The sequence below is a fragment of the Heliangelus exortis genome, chromosome 16 (genome assembly GCF_036169615.1).
Source record: "Heliangelus exortis chromosome 16, bHelExo1.hap1, whole genome shotgun sequence".
Taxonomy (NCBI): Eukaryota; Metazoa; Chordata; class Aves; order Apodiformes; family Trochilidae; genus Heliangelus; species Heliangelus exortis.
Window position 1 is genome coordinate 14,044,748 of NC_092437.1, and position 21,632 is coordinate 14,066,379.

General features: G+C 48.6%; 2 protein-coding genes across 18 annotated transcripts in view; both read left to right on the plus strand.

Moving 5' to 3' along the window:
* The window catches only part of EPB41L1 (erythrocyte membrane protein band 4.1 like 1), a 65,282-nt gene extending 62,264 nt beyond the window's left edge, over positions 1 to 3,018 (plus strand). For all 16 annotated transcript variants that reach the window (XM_071759911.1, XM_071759910.1, XM_071759915.1 and 13 more), the window contains one exon: positions 22 to 3,018. In XM_071759911.1, coding sequence (XP_071616012.1) covers positions 22 to 30 — 9 coding nt within the window. In that variant the 3' untranslated portion in view covers positions 31 to 3,018. The remainder of the gene's footprint in view (positions 1 to 21) is intronic.
* A 1,042-nt stretch (positions 3,019 to 4,060) lies between these two features.
* AAR2 (AAR2 splicing factor) lies at positions 4,061 to 11,108 on the plus strand. Of its 2 annotated transcripts, none has more exons than XM_071759618.1 (3): positions 4,061 to 4,923; positions 6,264 to 6,493; positions 9,915 to 11,108. In XM_071759618.1, exons 1-3 carry the CDS (start codon positions 4,167 to 4,169, stop codon positions 10,080 to 10,082), a joined length of 1,155 nt encoding a protein of 384 aa, XP_071615719.1. In that variant the 5' UTR covers positions 4,061 to 4,166; the 3' UTR covers positions 10,083 to 11,108. The 2 variants fall into 2 exon arrangements, with proteins under 2 accessions (XP_071615719.1, XP_071615720.1); XM_071759619.1 differs by lacking the exon at positions 9,915 to 11,108 and adding an exon at positions 7,122 to 7,729 and having other exon boundaries at positions 4,091 to 4,923.
* The last annotated feature ends 10,524 nt before the right edge of the window (positions 11,109 to 21,632 follow it).

The following is a 21,632-nucleotide window of genomic DNA, read 5'->3' on the forward strand; positions in this document are numbered from 1 at the left end:
CTTTCCATCTGCCTTGTACAGGAATCTTGACCAACAAGTTGATGGAAGTTGGCATCTGAATTCAAACCTGGAGAACAGCGGAGAAGGAGCCTTCATGCTGGATTTGTCAGCAAGATACAGACATCCTGGCTGCAATGTTCATGGCGAGAGACAAAAATTTAAAAAAAAAAAAGGAATAGCAAATATATATTATATATATATATATATACATACTTACATATATATATATATAAACAGGAAACAAAATGCATCCTTGCACTGCTGCTGTATGCTGGAAATGAATAGCAAACAACACCACCAACAAACAAAGCCAACCCTCTTTGCAGATAAATTGAAGAATTTACTGGATTGGAGATAAAATAAGATTAAAAAAAATAACAGTAATGTTGTTAACAATACAATAAGCCACCATCTTGCATGTTACATTAAAGGATACACAATCATGAGTTCATATGTTGTACACTGAATGGAAAGGAAAACTGCTTTGCAACAAAGCAAGAAATAAGCAAACTGAAATAACAAACCACAAGCAGAAAAGCAAAACCATTCCCCTCCTCTGGAAAGAAGAGATTAAACCAGTTAATTTATTACCTAATAGTTATTTTCTGATTCACAGGTGTGGTTTTGCCGTTACCCTCATTCCATGCTGGTTCTTTTGCATCTTTTTGGGTTCTGTTAACTCTTCCCCTTCCATTTCTTATCTTCTCTGTGCACTTGTCCAATCTCCTGTCCTCTGAAGGTATTTAAGAATGGATTTCATTTCAAACAATACATATATGTATATGGTTTCTCATTTATAAAAAAGCAGCCTGTAGGGTTTTCATATGGATGTGCTTTTAAGTTATGTATATTATTATATATAATGAGGGGGGAGGGAGGGAACAATACTGAAATAATTCAACAGTGCTGGTCAATATGATGACAAAATTTTTAAATTATTAACTCTTTGATTGACTGTGGTTGGTGTATTTTGAGACTCTTAGATCACATGGGACTCTCAGTCCTGCAGGAAGAGAATGGGGAAGGTTTCAAATGCTGCTGTTTTTCGGGGGGGAGGGGAGAAGGTGGAAGAAGGGAACCATCCCACCGGCTGATCTGCAGTGTTTGGTGGTTGGATTTGGAGAGTCAGTGGTGACTTGGAGGGGCAGAGAAGGAGGTTAAGGCTGTGCCTCTGGCAGCTCTAGGCAGGGTAATATCCCCAGCCCCCACCTAGAGCCATGGAAGTCAGCTGGGAGCAAGGTGGCAGCCACAGGACTGTGATGATGGCTCCTCAGTGAACTGAGCTGTGACAGTGGTTGGGTAGTTTTGCTTTGTTTCTGGATCCCAGTAATGAGGTTATTTGAGCTTTGTAGTAGAGTTCAAGGCTGAGGGGTTCTCTCAGCCCTTTCTCCCTGGTGCCTGGGGTGTGATGGCAGGGGCTGCCCAAGGTATAGTGATGGCAGGACGATGGAAGTCCTTCCCCCGGTGCTGTCTCCAGCACTGCAAAGCATTCCCAGCATCCCAGGTTGGACAAGAGAGCCCAGGCCATGTGTGTAAAAAGTCAAGGAGATGTCAGTGGAGCTGTCTTCCCCCAGCTCAGCCTTTTAGCCACAGGCTTCCTCCACAGCTGCCTTTGGTAGGGGATCATGGGCCAAGCCTCGGGCCTTGTACACTGTGAACCAGGCAGTTAGGGAACCAGGCAGACTTGGAACCAAAATCCGTAAGGAAAGGACAGAAACGGGTTTCCTTTTCTCTTGCTCCTGCAGAAACAGAAGGGCCCACAACTCTGCACCATTTTGCCTTTAGTCTCCCACCCCTCACACAGATTGTGCCCAGAAACAGGTCTGTTTTTGTCAGGTCCTGCGATAGCCCTGAGGATGACCACAAGTAGTAGAGCTCATGCCATGAGGACATTTTGTGGGCAGACTCTGCTCACAGCCTTTGCTATCCTAGGAGAGAGCCTGCTCTCTGGCAGCTGTGTATGTCCCTCTGAGGTCTGTTCTCCTGGCAGGGAGGTTTTTCCTGCAAACATGAAAGGCCCGAGCACAGGCTGCTTGGCATGCAGAGAGCTGCTGGCTGGCACCAGTGCTGCCAGGTCGTGAGGGTCTCCTTCCATCTAAGAGCCTTCAACTACCTTTAGAGCTGACCCCCAAACAGAAAAGAGTTAAGGCAGTTGTAAAGAGGCTGCTTTTCTCTCTTTTATTTTTTTTTTTTTCAGTACACCCAAACCAGCTGGAAGTAGTTGTAGCCCTCTTAAAGAGGTGAGTGGTGAAGGACCTGTGCTCTGCACAGTGCTTGTGTTCATCAACACACTGCATGTTTTGTACTCAGAGGAGCCCACCTGGCTTTGGCACTTTTACAGCCTACCAGAGGCTACTGTGAAATTCGATACTTGCTTTTGACATTGTGTACAGTTATAAAATCTAAGGTTACTGCTAAATTAGTGACCTTACAGAATTAGACTTGTGTGCTTGGACTGAGGTGTGTTACGTTTGGAGTGAGCAGATCCAGTCCTTGGCTTCCGCAGCGTGTGGCAGTGCTTAAAAAACTTTTAAAATAAAATAAAAAGGAGAGAGAAAAGTTCACTGCTTTTTCACCCGGTGAGGTGTGGGTTTCTGCTGCTCAGCTATACCTGAGGCCCTGCAGGCTCAGCTCCCCCAGCCTGCCCATTGCCTGGCTCTGTTTCAGATAGCTGATCACTTCTTGTTTTCTTCCAGGGGCCTTTCTGTTGAATGGGGTGGGAGACACGAGTGCCTGTTTTTACCCAATCCCACAGATCCATTCCAAACCTGGCCTGCAATTGCATGAGTAATAATAACAGTAACAATAACAATAATTAGAATTATTTTTATTTGAGAAGCACCTTACCAACCAACTGCAACACTCTGTTGTTCCCTCACTAACTCTCCTTTTCTCTTTCCTTGTTCTCCCTCTCCCCCCTTTGGTCATACTCCTTTTCAGTGCTTGGTGGTGTATGCGTGTGTGCTCACTGTTCTTGTATTCAATAAAGGTGAAATAAATGTGTTTGATGCTAAATCAGCTCGGGGCCTCAGTGGACTCTTTCCTACCAAAAAAACAAAGATGAAGAGCTGAAGGGAGGACCTTGCAGCCAGGGTCTGTCCACACGTGGAAATCCCAGGATCTGCACTGTCTGAAGATGATGCAAGGTTGGGCATTGCATCTGGTGGAGCTGGGGGTGGTGGCATGAGGGGCAGCCCCTCCTTGGAGGCACCTTCAGGCTGTGAGGGTGGTTGTGAGGATGCTCAAAAGGCAGAGAGGAGGTGGCAGCTGTCCCTGAGGGCCTGTGGCCCTGGGGGGGTGGCTGAGGCACTGCGGAGCCATCCCTCCCACCACAGGGCTCCTGCCTCTGCCTTGCTGCCAGGGGCTCCATCTCTTTGTCCTCTCAGTCACAGAATCCCAGACTGCCAGGTTGGAAGGGTCCTCAAGGATCATCTGGTCCAACTTTTCTAATTCTGTTTATGTGAGATGTCTCAGCACCCTCATCGAGCTGAGACTTTGAACATTCCAAAGTGGGGGAATGCACCACCTCCCTTGGGAGACCATTCCCATGTCCTCACGGGGAAAAATTTTCTTCTTGTGCTCAAGCAGAACCTCCCCAGGAGCACCTTGTGCCTTGTCCTTGTGAATCAGGAGTCTCCACCTTCTTTATAGTCCCCTTTTAAGTACTCTAACATCGTAATAACGTCTCCCCTAAGCCTTCTCAAGGCTGAAAAACCCCATTTTTTCCTCAGCTGTCGATCCCTCCCGCAGCAGGGCTCTGGTCCCTCTATACCGCAGCTGGGATCAGCCCTGGCCCCGATGGGGACCCCAGGGACGGCGCCTGCAGGGCCGCCCCCAGCCACGGAGGGGAATGGCTGCAGGAAGGGGGTCTGGGGAACCAGGGGATCGCTGAGGCGGGGGGCCCGGCCGCCTGCAGTGCGGGCCCAGGGCTCGGTACCCGGAGCGGCCACCCGGGCCCCGGGCAGACTCCGGTACCGGAACCGCCGGCCGCGCCCGGAACCCGCCGCACCCGGGAACTGCCCTGCCCGGGACGGCTGCGCCACCCGGGCGCTTCTCGGAAAGGACCGGGAGGGCTCGGCGGCAGTTCCGGGCGGTGAGGAGCGGGCCCGGGAGGGTCCGGTTGGGGCGGGAGCTGCGGGGTTTGGGCCGCTCTGCCCCGCACAGCCATGGCGGGTCCGCGGCTGGAGCCCGAGCTGGCCAGGCAGCTCTTCTTCGAGGGCGCGGCGGTCGTGGTGTTGGGAGTGCCCGAGGGCACCGAGTTCGGCATCGATTACAGCAGCTGGGCCGTGGGCCCCCGGTTCCGCGGCGTCAAGATGATCCCGCCGGGTCTCCACTTCGTGCACTGCAGCGCGGGGCGGGCGGGAGGCGGGCGGGAGACGGGGCCCCGCACCGGGTTCTTTCTCAGCCTGCAGCGGCGGGAGGTGCGGGTGCTGCGGTGGGACGCGGCCACCGAGGCGGTGGGGCCGGCGCCGCCGGGCGCGGGAGAGGCCGAGGCTTTCCGAGAGAACTTGCGGGAGATGGATCCGTTCCTCGGGCCCTACCCCTACGAGACGCTGAAGAAATGGGTCTCGCTCAGCAGCTTCATCAGCGAAGCGGCCATGGAGAAGCTGCAGCCGGAGAGCGGGCGGATCTGCGCCTTCTCGGAGGTGCTGCCGGTGGCGGCCGGGAGGCACAGCCGGGACCGGGCGGAGCAGCGGCTGCCGCCGGTGGACACCGAGTGCCGGAGCTACGCCGAGGGGCTGGCGCGGCTGCCCCGCATGGAGCCCAGAGCCGGCACCCAAATAAGGTTCACGGAGCTGCCGAAGCAGATGTACCCTGACGGTGCCACTCCCGAGGAGATAACGAGGCACAGCATGGACCTCAGCTACGCTCTGGAGAGGGTGATGAGCCAGCGGTACGCCAGCCAGCCCCTGGGACTGCTGGGTGAGTGCCGCCTGTCCTCCGGGAAGCGCTTTGCTGCTTCAGCTCTCTGTAAAATGGGAGCCCCGGGATGAATCCTGCGCCTGCTCCGGGGGCCCTGTCCTTGGCGCCCCGGTTCTGGTTGCGAGGGTGTGCGGGTGTGGTGCGGTGTGTCTGGAGCTGCCAGCCTGACACATTTGCCTCTCGCACTCCTGAGTGCTGCTCTCGGAATTCAAATTGCCTCCAATTGAGTCAAAAGCAGGACCTGCAGGGCTGCATCGTGTGTAAAGGAGGCAACAGCCTTTGAGGACAGAACTTAGGGAGTCCCGGGAGCACTGGGGGGAATGACCATCCTAAGTTTCCAGTTCTGCTTCCCGCGTGGGTGGGGAGGTGGTGCCAGACACCCAGCAGAAAGCAGTCCCCGCCCCACCCAGCAGTGGCAGCTCCGCGTGTGCCGCCGACGACTCTCGGTGGCAGGTTTGGGGTTTGGCAGCCCTGCTGCAAGAGAAATCCTCGGCGAGGGCTGGGACTCCCGGTCTGGCCACAGGGTCTCAGTTACTTGCCAGCCTTTTTTGACAGCCTTTGATATGAAAAAATATGAAAAGGGTGGGAGGTCCTGAAACGTGGTTTTGTTTCATGGCAAAATGGATGGAGGGCTTGTGAACCCATCTGAGCTGTAGCCTGGAGGCAGCTGAGCTTTGGAATAAGCCTTTGTTTTTTATTTCTTCCATTTTTTCTATTTTAACGTTACAACATTTATTTTTTATAAAAATTACCAAAGGCAGTTGTAGGATGTACAAAGAAATAATTACTTTAGGGAGCAGTGATGTCATTGTCCTGGCAAAAGAGCTGCTGCTGAGTGCCCAGTGAGATGAACCCTGTCTGTTAATTCAGTGAGGAAGAAACATCTGTTAATGTAGTGCTCACCCCCCAGTGCTCCCACAGCCCTTGTGTTCCAGGGCAGTAGCACTTCCACCCCTGTGTGGCTCTGGAAAGTGCCTGCAGGATAACTGCAAGGTCTGCACTCTGGTTTGAGTGCCGTTTGGAGAAGAGGAATGAGACTGGAATTCTTAGGTGGCTGCATGCTCTGGAAGTCAGCAGAGTCACTCTCTGAAGGTGATAATTACAGGTACAGGTACAACCTGCATGAGTATGGTTTGGTTTTTTCTCCAGCTGAAGAGCATTAGGAAATAGTGTGTGGGTTATTGATTGCTGTTAGCAGAATGGCTGGAAGGGCAGAATGCATCTGCAAAAGGCACTCCCAGAGTTTTATGCAATCATTTACAGAGTTTTTTCAGAGGACACGTATAGGTTTCTGCTCTTATGTATGTTTTATTTTATTTTCTTTTGCTAAATATGTGCAGCTGAGTTGCAGTTTGCTTTCATCTGCTTCCTGATTGGAAATGTCTATGATGCATTTGAGCACTGGAAAAGACTCCTGAACATCCTGTGCCGATCTGAAGATGCCATAGGGAAGTACCAAGACCTTTATGTCAATCTCATCTCTGTTCTGTATCACCAACTCAATGAAATCCCAGCTGATTTTTTTGTGGACATTGTCTCCCAGGACAACTTTTTAACCAGCACCTTACAGGTATGTTTGCAGCTATTGCTTAAACAGGGGGAGTGGGAGGACAGGGTGTACAGGGCATCAGAATAAATTCAGGGAGATGCTGCAGAAGGAGTTGTGCTGCAGGGGAGTCAGTGAGCCTATCTAAGCAAGTGCATATTTTACTTTTTCTCTTTTTTTACAAAGAATGGTTGTGTTTGCTTGTCATCTCAGAGCATGATCTGCTCAAGCTGTGCCTAGAGGAATCTCCTGCTGTGTAAAACTGAGTTAGTCTGCATGCAGAGAGGCAAAGTGAGGCAAGGCTAATGGGAATGGTTGCAACAGGAAATAAGGACTTTGTGGCCTTTGTTGTGTTGCAAATAGTGCTGAAAGTTGCCTGCTGCACTGGGCTGTTCTGAGAGCTTGGGACTGACCAATGCAACTGGACTGTACCAGCACACATTTTCTAAAAAATGTAAAGGCATTCAACTACATTAAGCTGGACAGCTAGGAGAGAAGCTGAGCAACTGCAAGATTGTTGCTGTTTATTGTTAAACTGATTTTTTTTTTTTCAAATGCCATTTTTTGTTGTTGTTGTTAAAAAAAAAAGACAACAAAACTTTGGCTCAAAAGGCTGATGTGATGATGCTGCCTTTTTGTGCTTTGTTTGCAGAGAAGTTGCAGTGAAACTGTAGTGAGTGTTGGACATTGGTAGCATCTAAGAAACCTTTCTGTTCCTGTTAGCCTGTTGCAGAGATGAAGATATCCTATAACCAAGTCATTATCCAGAGGGAATTTGTGTTTAGTTCAAAGTGCAGGAAACTGCTTCTGCTGAAGGAGGCCTGGGCAAATCTGTAATTCAGCACTAGTGAAAACAGTCACTCCCACCAGTGACAGAATCACAGAATCATCTGGGTTGGAAGGGACCTCAGAGATCCTCAAATCCAACCCCTGATCCACTTCCCCCGTGGTTCCCAGCCCATGGCACTGAGTGCCACATCCAGATGGAGAAGCCACCCCCTCCCTGGGCAGCCCATTCCAATGCAGGATCACCCTCTCTGCAAAGAATTTTTTCCTAATATCCAACCTGAATTCCCCTGGCAGAGCTTAAGCCCCATGGCCTCTGGGAGCTACTTGGGAGAAGAGCTCGACCCCCCCCCCCCCCGGCTCCAACCTCCTTTCAGGGAGTTGTAGAGAGTGATGAGGTCTCCCCTGAGCCTCCTCCAGACAGAACTTATGACCATGCTAACAGCTCAGCAAACATGCTTATCAAAACTTGGCATTAAAAAAAAGAAAAAGAAATAAAACCACAGCCTGGTTAAGCTGGTGAAGCTCAGCAATAGAAACTTAATCCCAGCAGAAGCAGTAGTAAATTTACTGCAGGTACTTGATGCAGAGCATTTTTCCACTTGTAACCAAATTCTTGCTGTAGGTTTGGAGAGGGGGAGAGGTCTGGTTTTAATTTGTTAGGTAAAGTATCATGGGAAACATTTATTTGATCATGTGACAGTCTTCACTATTTTTGGAATTTGAATTAAGAAAAGTTGATGGATTCACTTTGGATTCATGGAAGTCCCAACAGAAGAAGGCCATGAAATTGTTGGAGTGAGTAGAGAGGAAGTCCAGGAGGATGAACTAAAAGACATCAGCTCCTCCTCCCTTTGAAAACGGGCTGAGAGAGTTGGGGTTGTTCAGCCTGGAGAAGAGGAGGCTGTGGGGAGACCTTGGAGCACCTTCCAATGCCTGAAGGGGCTCCAGGAAAGTTGGGAAGAACTTTGAACAGGGGCCTGGAGGGATAGGATGAGGGGGGTGGTTTCAAATGGAAGAGGGGAGATTCAGATTGGATATTAGGAAGCAATTCTTTGCTGTGAGGGTGCTGAGCCCCTGCCCCAGGGTGCCCAGAGAAGCTGTGGCTGCCCCATCCCTGGCAGTGTTCCAGCCTAGGTTGGATGGGGCTTGGAGCACCCTGGGCTGGTGGGAGCCATGGCAGGGGTGGGATGGGGTGAGCTTTAAGGTCCCTTCCAACTCAGACCTGTCTGGGATTCTATGTTTTTTGGTTTTTGGGGTTTTTTTTTTGGTGTGGTTTTTTCCATGCCATTACAGAACTGGAAAACCTAGCTTTGTTTGCAGTACAAGGGTTGTGCTGACCAGCCTTCTTCCCATCTGATGGGAATCTTGACAGCACCCTGTCTTAGGAAACCCAAAACCTTTCCTTTTTGGTTACCTGACTCTTGTGTGCCCTTGGATTTCATCAGTCTGTTTTTTACTTAATGTGTCAAAGCTGATGCCTTTAGGTGGCTCTGCTGCTCTCAACAGTCCCTGTTCAGCTGTAGCCAGAGTCAGCACATTGTTAGGAACAAAGAAAAAATTTGTCTTATGATTGAACTGAGTCTCTCCTTGCCAGAAGTTACTTTTCTCTGTTCGTGTGGGATTTCTCTGATCTGCTGAAATGTTGCCAGGGATCCTCTGGGACTTGCTTTACCCAGTCAGTGTGTGTGCACACAGCCATCAGAGTTAAGAATCTTAACTGTATGTGGGCAGGAGAGTTGGAAGAAGTGCAAAATGGGGGGAGTTTATTATCTCTGTTAGCTTTGGCTCAGCTCTTAATGCAGCATCCTCAGTTCTGGAGTTTTGATAGATGAGAAAGTACATAACCACCCCTGAATATGCACCCCTAACAATGTTTAAACAAACAAATGAAATAACTCATTTAATGTGCAATTCATTAAGGAGAAGTGGCAAATATAATTTTTAAATATTTTTCAATAGTGGCCTTGCTGTGTGAGCAACTCCTGTTGTAAAGAGGCATTTTCACAGTAGAATGAACAAAGAAAAGGCAAATTAACCTAAAGCAATGAACTTTGCTGCTTGTTGTCAGTGTTTTATCCATCTGTCAGTAGCTCTCTCCCAAATAAGAACTTGGTTTTCCCCCAGAGGGCTTTCCTCTTGTATAGTGCAATGATTTTTTTTTCCTTTGGCCCTGAAATAAAGTTCCTTCCTATGGAAATTCTGTATCATGAATTTGGAAGAGGAGCAGAAGTTGGCTGCTATGAAATGGGCTCTGAGGAAAAATGCCCTGTGCAGTTTTACACGTGTGCTTTAGCTCTCAAACTGCCAATAGAAGCTGTGAAAAGTTGATAGATTTGTGTGGAAGAACAGATGGAAAGTTTGTTCGGTTTTCAGTAACCTGTGCTCAAAGGAAGGGCTGAGCTGGGGGTGTTTTTCCAGTGAGATCCCATTCTTCTCTTGCCTTCAAGGTTGCTTTATTAAGTTTCCTCAGTATCCTAAGGTGCTGGTGATACAAAAAGCTTTGGAGGATCTCCTGGTCCATCCAACCCTGTAAAAGATGTGGGCCTTTCTTACAGGTGCTGGGTGGTTCTATCCTGTTGATGCCATCTTTGCAGGAAAGAGCTGCACAGCTTGTGCCATGGCTGAATTCTTACTGACCTCTACTCTCTTCTTTTAGGTGTTTTTTTCCTGCACGTGCAGTGCTGCTGTTGATGGGACCCTAAGGAAAAAGGCTGAAAAATTCAAGGCTCACCTAACGAAGAAATTTAAATGGGACTTTGAGGCAGAGCCTGATGACTGTGCTCCTGTAGTGGTTGACCTTCCTGAGGGTGTACAGGTGGACTAAGCAAAATACTTGCTTAGAAATGAGAATCTTTTTAAAATGAATCTTTCTCCACATCTTCTCCAGCCTTGCCAGCTTCCTAATAGCTGTTTCTGAAGCCATCTCCTCTTTCTGCTGTAGAAGCAGTTGTGGAAAACCTGGGAGTACTCCTAACTTTGTGAGGAGATCAGAACTATTGGGGGAATTTGAAATCTGTCACACAGCTACTTTGGACACCTTGTTCTTTTCCTTAGCTCTTTGGCAGCATCTCTTCATTCTGGGCTTAGGTGACCTCCAGATTTCTTCCATCCCCCTGAGCTGGACATGACACCCTGTTTGGAGAGTACCTATTGTTCACACTTCAGGCCTTTGCTGCACTGAACTAGAAGTGGAAGCCCACGTGAGAGGACGTTGCAGTTCCTGAGAGTCTGAACTTGGGTGTGAATTAAGAAGTTCTGCTCTTCTGAGGATTGCATTACAGCCATGTAACCATAACTGTTTCAAAACTCTGTTGGGTGCTTATGCTGCTTACTGTGATTTATTGCAGTAATCTGTTGTGGAGGAGGACTCTAAAGCCACAGCAGAACTCCTCCCATTCCATACCCCTGAGCTATCCTCTTCCTCCCATTCTTCTTAAAGCCTTTTGAGATTCCTGCTGACACTGTTTAGCCTGATGTAGAAGAAAGTTAACAGTTTGGTACCAAAAAGTAGAGTTATTGGACAGTAATCACCCAGGTCTTGAAGAAGGGAGCCAGCATAAAATGAAAGGTCAGACTTCCATATGAACTTCCCCTGTTTTGTTATATCTGGAAATCTGAAGTATTTTCCCTGGTGCCAGTCTTCTTTCTCCCTATTTCCCACAGGTAGGCTGTAAGAAAACTTGTGCTCATTCAGAGCTTCACAGGGACTTATTTCCACCACTTGCACATCAATTTTCTTACCTGTTAGACTCCTTCAGGAACTTGTCTGTATGCATGCCTAACATGATAATACTGTTTGTTAGTCTTTTATAGATAAAATAAATCTCAAGAGAGCCTTGCCTACAGAAAACATCTGTACATACAGTTTCTCAGTAATTTAGCCAAAGCTGGTGGTGGTGCTGCCCTCCCTCACTGGGTGTCCAGTGACCCCAGAGGTAACAGCACAGTGGTGTCTGTCACATCCTCACAGGTGGCACAGCACAAAGCACAGTTGTGTTCTTGGAAGAAGGGGTGTGGTGAGGTGTTTCCAGGTAATTGGGGACTTCCCACTGGAAGAGCTGTCAGCCCTGCTCTGTTGCTTGGGGCAGTTTTCTCCCTTCCCTCCTTTCCAGGGCCCTGGTACCTTGGTTTACCCAGTGTACTCCATGTTGACCCCAGGCCCATAGGGGAGGTTACTCTGATTTGGCAGGTGCTTTCTTCTTAAATTCCATGCTTCCCTGGCCTTGACATCCTAGAGGTGTTTTGTACTCTGATGACTGTGCTCTCCTCTTGCTCTTTGTTCATGCCTGCAGGCAGTGCTGGTTTTGCAGTTGCCTGTTAGCCAAATCATTTGTCATGACTGGTCCTACCAGCTTGGATGAAAGATGCTTTTTCAGTTTGTTGGCTCTTTGCACCAACCTGATGTCTACTTCTGTTGCTTTGGAGTAGAACACCAGTCACTGATGTAAGTAGTGAAGGTAGCCTGGGAAGCTGCCTGTCTGGGCAGGAAAGGAGCAGTGCTCTGCAGCCCAGGCTGGCCAAGCAGTGTCTGTGCTTTTGCAGGCTGTCCCTCCCTTGTTTATGGGAGTTAGTTTGAGTTTGCCTCGTTAAATCTCAAAAATAATAACTGAAAATTCACTTTCCAAGTGTGTAGCCTTCAAGTTCCCATAATGAACTATACTTGGCAACTGAGAAAGAGAATATAACAGTACTTTCATTGTGCTTTTTTTTCTTTTTGCAAGGCTGTTAAAGGGAGAGGTTGTATCTCTCTAGACACACAAAATAAGTGGGGAAGAAACAGGCATTTGGGGACACAGTCCCTTTGTTAGATACAAAACAGAAGCAGTGAACTTTCAGCCAAATACAGGCTGAGGTGTTCAGCATTGTCCATTACATGAATCTATTTCACAGTGTGAGGGGAAAAAGTAAGCTGTCTTATAGGAAGCAACATATGTTGGATGTTTGTAAAGGGGGTTATAAATTTTGGGAGCTAAGAGAGTGCTGTTGTCCCTATTGAAGTCAACAGGAACAAGTGTGCAAGAGGAAAGTGGTCACATGTAATAAGAGGAATTTGTTTTCCTGCCCTTACATAGCCTTAGGCCAGCTCTGGCTGTGACAACTCTCCCCCTTCTTCCAGCTAAGATGAATATAATGATCTGAAAGCAAAAGAGATTGTGTGTGTGTGTGTGTGTGTGTGGTGTTTGTAAATCTGCATTACTGCAATTTAATGAAGTGCAATTTGTGCTGTGTTTGCAACACTGATTCAGCAATGAATTAGGGTCAGGACAAGCAGCTTTCCATGTGTTGTGAAGTGGCACTGAAGCATGAACTACATTGGCCTCCTGCTTATGTGGGGAGTTGTCCAGCTGCCAGAGTTGTGCAAATGAGGCAGATTGGCAAATTTCTGCTTTCACAATGCTTTCACTGCACATTGTGTTGGAGTGTGGGCCCTGCCTAGCACTGGGTGAGGTTAGTTGCTTGTGGCATGGGGCATCCACTGGATACCCCTAGAGATGTGCTTCACACTGCATTTACACCAGGATGAGTTTATAAAACCCTCAGAGCTGCTATTCATTTTTTTCCCCCACTTTCTTCCTAGGCTTAGTAACATTTACCAAAACCAAGTTTTGGGATAATTATCCTGTATGGGGCCTTGGTGTTGACCTCCACCACTCTGAGGAGAGTTCTGTTTTGTTTCATTGACCCTGCAGATTCAAAGGTGTGGAACATGTCACCTGAGGCTGTAGAAAGCTGCCTTCCTGCCCCAGGGTTGTAGCACACCCTTTTTTTTTATTGGAAAAAGAAATGGCAGATCTTGCTCTGCAAGTCCATGTGGCTTCCTTTGTGATTCCTACCACCTCTTCCCCATCACCCAAAAAAGCAGACAGACCACTTCTTTCAAGTGGATTTCTGCCAGTGACTTCATCCCATGTCACTGATGAACATTCACAGTGTAGTTTTGCAGCACAGATTCAGTTTTGGGGGCAGCTGTCTCAGCATTGCTTTAACTCCTGTAGCAGCAATGCTTGCAGACCTTGAACAGCACCAGTGTCCTGTTAGATGTTACTGAGACATGCAGAGCAGTTCTTGTCCCACACCTCTTTCTCTCTAAATGCAAACTAAAGATGAAAGGGAGCAGGTAGGGAATAGAAAGCAATCAGTCACCCTCTGCAGCTCCTTAGTGCTGTGGATTTGTTGACCCAAAGCAGGTCTGTTACCTGGTGTGCAGGAAGCCAATCCACACTGAGTCCAGGTCTTTGCTTTAATACCCAGTTCTGCCCAGAAAAGGGAGCAGGGTGGTATTCTACAAAGCAAAGCTCACTTTCCCAAAACTCAAGTGCTACTTTTGTATCAAAAAATGTGAGAAAGAGCTTTAACATTATTCTGTCCTTCACAGCCATGAGTGGTTAACCAATTCCTTGCTTCCATTTCAAGGGGCTGTTTGTTAGTATGGGTCCCTCCAGCCCGTGGGTGGGTATTTTAGTATGCTAATTTGCTCATTAATACGTGAATGGCATGTTAATACAGTGAATCCAGTTACTCTGTGGTGTTTCTACCAGTGCTCCAGGATGTAACCAAGATAAGTTGTGGGGAGTTATGGAGAGTGCTCCTTCCCATCCCTCTCATCTGTCTCTCTGGTGTCTCCAGGCCTGTCTCAAGGCCATGCTTCTGGGACATGCTTTGCTCACACTGGAATCTGGTTTTGTCTGATTCTTACTGTTTCACTGCTATGTGAGCCCTATTTTTTATTCTGCATGTCTTTTTCTCTCTTTTATGTGATTTTTTCCTCAAATGTGATTTTCTCCCCCCCCCCCCCCCCCCAAAATGTTACTTATTTCAGTGAATAACTAATACAAATTTTAAATGTGAAGTGAGCTGAGGATTAACTATTAATTGAACAAGTTACTCTTCCTTGGTACTTTTGCTTTTACTGCTTAAGGGTAAGTTGAATTTTTGATGATGTGCTCAGTGTTTTCCTCTGGTAATCCCAGCCTTTCTTTGTGCCTCTTGTATCAATTCAAGTCTTTTTCTACTTTTATTAGGCTTTTCTAGTGTTTGTTATTATTGTATACTTATTTTTCTAATCCAGAGATAACAAAAGATAGATACCTGATTGTTCCTCTAAGAACTAACAAGAGTGAGGTGTTTCTTGGAGTCTTGCACTTTGATCTCCTTTGTTTGGAGCAGTGTTTATTTCTGCTCTTGCTCTGACAGCTGGACACAGCCCATGCCAGCTGCTGCACATGGATTGGCTGGCACTGAACTCCTGGAGTCTGGAAAAAAGGTGAAATGGAACATCTTGATCCCTTGCTCTGAAAAAGGAAATAATCTTCCTCTGATATTCCTGTTGTCCAACAGAGCTGGGACAGTGGCTTGTTCTGCAGCCCCAGGACTACCAAAGGGCTGTGCTGTGGATGGGGATTCCTCTCTCCCCCTCCCAACACGTTCTCCTCCTCCTGGGCATCCTGCTGGGCACACAGGGCTGGGATTGGGGGGGCAGGAGCCTGTCCCACCCAGACAAGCAGTTGTGTGAAGCTGGAGCAGGGGAGGGAGGATGCTCTGGGAAGCAGGGGCCGTGCTGGAGCCTGTAATGAATGCTCGGGAGGCATCGACTCCACAGGGAGGGTAAGGGAGGGTAAATGAGCTTGAAGGCAGCCTTACTCCAAATAAACAAACTCCAAATGGGTTGATCAATAGGAGGAAAAATCCATATATACAGACTGTCAGAAATGCCTCTTTGGATGTGCTGGTCCAGCTTGCTGCCCTGCCTGCCTCCCTGGGGATTTGGTGTGTTCAGGAGGCAGGAGCTGCTCTCAGGGTACAGCAGAAGAGTTCCTCCAGCCAGAGCCTGGGCAGTGAGTGGGACAGTGGCCATGGCAGCCCAGCTGAGCAGCCTCAGGTGTAGAGGGGCTTCCACAGGCTTGGATTAAAAAGGCTGATGTTTGTTTAGGGGGGGAGAGAGGAGGTCGTCAGGGTTTGGAAGCCACAGCAGTCCCCGCCGGGTCAACTTTGGGAGGGAGGAATTGAGAGAAGGAAACCAGGAGAGGGATAACTTGTCACCTCCCCAGCCCTCAGGAGGCAGTGGCAGGGGCCTGGCTAGCAGGTGGCAACCCCTGTGTCCTGCACAGGACCAAATGGGACACTTAGCTGGGGTACAGAAAAGTCACCTGCACTTCAGATCCCTAAAGCACTGACACTGCAGTGTGTTCCCCCCTGCCAGGCAGTTTGCAGCTTGGTCACTGTCACCATGCAGGGCTGGGATGGGAAGAGAGAGCACCCAGGAGTGCTCTGCTGGGTCCCTTTGCAGGTTACTTTCTGTCTTTTTGCCTGTGAAAATTGTCCCTGAAGAGTGCTAAGAAACAGGGATTGAGCAGCAGGAGGGGAGATGCCAGGCAGGGAGCAGCTCAGGGACCCTTAGTTGGGCTGGGGGTCCAGGACAGGCATTTGCTGGGGCATGGGCAGGACCCCTAAGAGGGAAGTGAGTTTTATCCTGCACTGCAGGTTTCTTTGGTTTGGGTTTTGTTGGGTTTTTTGTTTGTTTTTCCAAGGGCAGGGTTAGCCACGTTTGATTTATTTCAGAAAATTATATTAAAAAGTGAGTTATCCCTCAGCTCTGACCACAGTTCTTTCATTCATTATGATGAGATGGCAGCATGAAAGCAATTACTCTGATTTTTTATATGTTACAGTTAATTTAGTACAGATGGAGGCTGCTGAGGTTTGGAAATGGGGGAAATTAAGGTTGTTATTGAAAAAGCTAGGTTTGGGAAAGATACTACCTCTCAGTGTTGAAATAGGCATGGGATTGTTCTTGCTTTGGTAGTATTGGATTTTGTCTAAAACAAGCTGTTTCTTTTTTCTGAAGAGTTTTGAATTCTTCTTAACCTTGAGCAAGCAAGGATTAGCCAAGTCTGTTGAGAAATGATCTCCATGGGACATGAATTTCCCTAAGAATCTCACCTGGGTTTGGTTTTATTTTGTTTGGCTTTTTTTAAAAAAATGAAGTTACCTTTGTTTAGACACTGGGAGTTGCTGTTGTTTTTCAGGAATCTACATTGGATACTCCAAGCTAATTCTGTAGCTGGAAGGTTTGCAGTGGCACAAGTTACCTGTGAGACTCTTTCCTCACTGTAAATTGCTCATAAATTTACTGAACTGGTAAGAAAGAAGCTTGTGAATAATGCTTTTAATGACATGAGCTTCCCCAAAGCTCTAATCTGTGTTACAGCTTTCCCCCAAATATATCTTTATTTGTGTTCTGGGAGGGAAGGGCTCCTTGCTCTGCCTTTTCTGTGAAGGTTCCTGTTAGGAGACCACTTCTGGCAGCAGCACAGGCTTCATTGGCTGCTTTAAAACAATCTTTACCATTAAATTTTGTTTGGAAGGAGAAATCTGCTCCTTTGCAGAGAAGAGGTTTTCAGTGAAGGAGAGGGACCTCTGGGTGGCTCTGTCTTCACATGTTTGTCATTGGACAGTGTAGTTTCTGTGTGCCTGCTACGTGAACAACTTCATTTCCCTGATCCATCCTTCTGGTTTAGATACACAGCAGCAGTGAGTATCTGCAGACACTCACTCCAGTTGGTCCAAGGGATTATTTCTAGCAGGCAGACATCCCTGGGAGTGTTTCCTCATCCCTGTGCTGTGTCCCACATCTCTGCTGGACACCCCAGCTGGGCAGGGGGTGTTCCAGGCATGTGCTGAGGCCCTGCAGTCACACCTTGGGCTGGAAAGGGGCTGGCTGGCTGTTCCAACACCTGGGGCTGCCTACTCCATGGAGCAACAGAAGAGGCTTTGCACCAGGTAGTTGTGCAGTAACCTGCATTTCCCTCCCATTTGCAACAGGATGTAGTAACAGGATGGAGAATTGTTCTTTTAGTAGGGTTTGCTGGGAGATTTTATGTAGCCACATTGGTAAGATTCACTCAATGCTGCTTGTTCCTTCTCTGGAAGGCCTTTTGCCCTTCAGACTGCTGTGAGCTGCCTGAGCAGGTTTCATGGCAGGTGTCCTGAAGCCAAGTGTGAGCCCTGAGCTGGGTCACAGTTGTCCCCTCAGCTGGTGGGACAGTTCTCCCCAGGCAGTCAGCAGGGCCAGCCTGGCTCCAGCCACAGAACCACCCATCTGCACCACACACATCTGGCTGCACCTGTGAGAGTCACAAATCTTGCTGAATTGAGTTCTGGTGTCTGGGCAGGAGGTGATGGAGCAGGGATGAGCTGAGAGACCTCACAGCAACTGAGGAGATGATTCAGGTGGGAGAAGTGCTGGGTGGCCTGTGGGCTGAGCTTTTCCATTGTTGCTAAGCATAACCTCTTGTCTGGTGGTAGTTTTGGTTTGTTTTTCAAACAGCCACTTCAGGATTTAAAAAGCATCACTTGAGAGTCTGCTGATCATTGCTGCAGGCTTTACAGACCTCTGAGAGACCTTCCATACACAATCCAGCAGGGACCTGTTAAACATCACCCAGCTGGGGTGTGTGGTCACTTAGGGCCTCTAATGGCTTCATTTCATTAGCAGGAGCTCCTTGGGGAGGGCTCTGTGTGTTCATCTTTGCTGGAAGTTCACACTCCCCAAGTGTGTTCATTTAATGGACTTTCTTAACAAGACCAACAACCAGTGTGATGTAATGTTCCTTCTGGTGCTCTCACTCACTTTACCCCTCAGCTGCAGGCAGGTCAAGAGATCTCCTGCATTAACAAGATACTCCACCTGACCTATTATCCATCATTTTCTGCAAAGATTCTTTTAAACTCCCAAAGGAAATGTTATCTTTGATTTACTTTTTTTTTCCTCCCTCTTCATTTGCTACTTCAGTGACAAAACATTTGCTGTGTCAAAAGACCAGATGCCTTCTCTTGTCATGTCATGGGTCCTAGTCCAATTCTAATGTGACAACTCCATCAGCCTTCCCATGCTTCAGTACTAAAGGGAAATGTCAGGTTTTGTCTTGTGCTAACAGGAAATCAAGTTGTTTTTTTTCCATGTTCCTCTCAGTTCACCAGCCAGTAAAAAGCATCTTTTGGGTAGCTTTACCAGTGCCACCAGGGAGGGTCTGAGGGACAATCAGGATGTACAGTCAGAGATCAGTCACTGCACTGAGTGCCCCATGCAGCTCAAGTTTCCAAGAGGATGGGTGGGTTTGGGCACTCAAGTAGTAACTTTTCCCCCTCATTACTGCCAGTGCCTCCCAAACCTGCCTCTGTTCCTCTTGTCACACAGTGGGTGATGGGAGGGCTCAAGCTTATGCTGTTCCTGGCCTGGCAGTGCAGGTCAGGAGGTGCTGAGGGCAGAGGTGGCTGGGAAGGGGCTCTGGGTCTGCAGCCATCCTTCAGTCCTCTGCATGCACCCCCAACATGCTGAGTGGGCAGCAGCTCTGAAGTGCTCCATGGAGTAAGGAGGCAGTGAGAGGGAGGCCTGGGATGCCCTGAGGATGCTGTAATCCAAGCACTATTGCAAGGCAATGAAGTTTGGTGTGTGAGCAGAGGGTTGTTACACCCAGCCTGGCTGCTGGGACAGGACCCATCCAGCCTTGGCCCGTGGTGCCCATGTTGAGGGCTTACATCCCTGAAATGAAGCCAGCAGCAGTACCAGTGCTTGGTCTGCAGGTCATGGACGTGAGGGAGGAGCTGAGGAACAGGATCTCCTGCTCAGCTGCTGCCTGGTTGCTCACCAATGGTCCTGTGGTTATGCCCTGGGTTCAAAGCTGTTTCTCCTCCTCACCCCACTGTTTTTCCCCCTTGCTACTTCTGTCTCTCCTGGATTCTACTGTGAATGAATGTGAAATGCTTGCTCCAAGTGTGGCTCTTGGTGCTCACTCAGGGATTTCGGGTCAGTGATGGAGGACAGGCTGTGGCTCTTGATGCAGTTCCTACCTGCTCAGGAAGGCTTCTCCTGAGAGGGGCTTCTCATCCTCAGCTGTGGAGCCCTCTCTGTCTATGCCTCCATCCCTGTTTCAAGTGAAGCAAGTCCAGGTGCCCACCCCATGGGTTCCCCACCCCATGGCCAATGGGATGGATCCCCCTGCAGTGTTTTGTCCTCTATATAGTGTGTCCTGGTTCTGGTCCTTTGCAGGTGCCCTCCAGGGGCACAGTCACATCAAGGATGGGCCAGGGCAGGAGCAGAGTTCCCTTTGCTGCCCCCCAGCCCCTCTGCAGTGGGGTGGGGGACATGGAGCAGAGGAGCAGCCCCCAGCAGCTTGCTTGGAGCTCCTGAGCACAGCAGATCTGTCTGTGTGGCTTGAGAGTGAAGGTACAGCATGATCAGTCCTGACATCCATCCCCACAGGCCTGGGGGCTGTGCTGGGTGTTGCAGAGCATGTGGCAGGTGCCAGATCAGAGCCAATGTTGCTCAGCTCAGGGCAGCACCATTTGTCTGGGCTGCATCCAGTGAAGCAAGGAGCTGCCTCCTGAGGAGGACACAGTGTACCAGAAAATCAGGTGCATGGCTTGATAACAATAGGATGGTACAATTTGAGCTCATGGAAGTAGTAACTAGAAACAGGAGCAGAATTCAAAGAGCTGAACAAGGTGTGTGAAAAGCACAGGGGAGAGAGCTGTGGGCAGGAGACAGGGAAGACCAGATCTAGGCTGTGATAGCATTGTTGCCTCTGGCTTAGGGCTATGGATCCATCCATAGATAAGTGGGCAGATGTCCCTTCCCCCTCTGCCTGGTAGTGTGATCCTACCTTTGGCTACTCCATCAGAGGTGCAGGAAGGTGACAGCAGTGGTTTGTCCCTCTTGTCTGGAGTCTGCTCTGCGTAGGCAGGAAGGGATCTGCTCCCCATGCCAGACTTTTTGGTTTTTTGCTTTGAGTTTTGTTTTCTTAATAGAATTAATGATTTCCACATGCAGCCATGGATTCTGTGAGCAGCCTGCTCAGGGGGAGGCTGGCTGAGAGTGCAGGAAGCATCACTAGGGGATGCTCCATGCAAATATGTGATCTGCATAATTTGCTGAGAAATTAATATTAATGATCAGCCTAACTTAACCCCTTGTAAAAAACAATCATCAACAGAACTGCTCCTGCAGCTGTGTGGAGGTCTCATCTTTCCACCACCACCAAGGTTCCTTCCTGCTGCTGTCTCACTCGCCTGGGTCCACAGCTCCTCCCTTGGCACAGGGTGAGGTGATGAACTGTACTGCTCTCCAGGGTCATACAGGAGCTTGTCCTGTACCTCTGAAGCTCAGCACAAACTCAGAAATTCTTGCCTTAACTTTCCTTCCAGACACAGAGTAGATTTTTACAGAAGTGGTTTTGTGGTTAGGTTCCTGGTTTGTTGTTTTTTGTTTTGTTTTGTTTTTTTTTTTTTGCATCTTGGGCCCAGCTTATCCTGGTGCCTCTTTTCCACACTGCTGAACTTCTATGAGAGAGAGAGGGTCTCTAGGAAGCCACTGAAAAGCCCCAGCCTTGTGGGCTGACCTCCTCCCCCCTATACCTGTTGAGCAGTACCCTGGTCTTCTGGAAACATTCCCCCATTTCTCACTCCTTTATCCCCAGGATGTCTCAAGTTGTGGCACCTTCAATGTTTAGGAGAGGTTGGTAGTGTAGGAAGAGATGGATGAGAGGAAGGGAGCAACAGGTAAATGGATGGCTGTTCCAATGGATTTACACACCTGTACGTAAGCTTGTAGGAAGGCATGGAGAGGGCTCTGCAGTGTCAGAGGGACTCAAGGTGAAGCAATTTTGTTGCCTCAGCACTCCTGCTCTGACCTTCCCTCTCTTTTCATCTCTGCAGACACCTAGCCCTTTATTTATAGAAACTCTTGAAATGTTTGAACCTTGGTAAGCCTTCCAGTTTGGGGGCTGGAATGCAGGAGCTGCTGCCTTCTTTAGTGGTGATACTTGGGCATCTTCCCTCCCCAAAAATAAGAGACTTAACGGAGAGCATCAACCCATAAGGAGGCTTTCCTTTCTTCTGCTAATGCTTGGTCATTATTGAGGAGGGAAGCTCTCAGCTCCTGCCAACCAAGTGATGCACCATTGTTAAAGCTCTGGAAAGCACTTCAAAGTTATTTTTAAGCATTTTGCTGCTCCAGAGTGAAATCTCACAGCACAAGGCTGAGCACCACCAGATGCTTGGAGAAGCTCTCCTTCCCAACCTCTGTGCCAGATGGGACAGCCAGGACTCCTCTCCGGGCCCCAGAGAGCCACAGCCAAAGGTCAGCACCCTCCCCAGGGCCCATGCTGCTCTCAGGGACAGGGGATGTCCTGGAAGGATGCTTGGGAAGTGAGCAGGGAGGTGACTATGTTGCAGTCAGGTTTGTGTTTCCCTGGCAGAGCTGAGCATGCATTTGGGTTTCTCCATTTATCTCCAGATGTTTTGAATCAGGTGGAGGGAAACATTTTGACTGTGATGGTCCAACCTGGTGAGCTTGCAGAGAATTCTTAACTTTTGT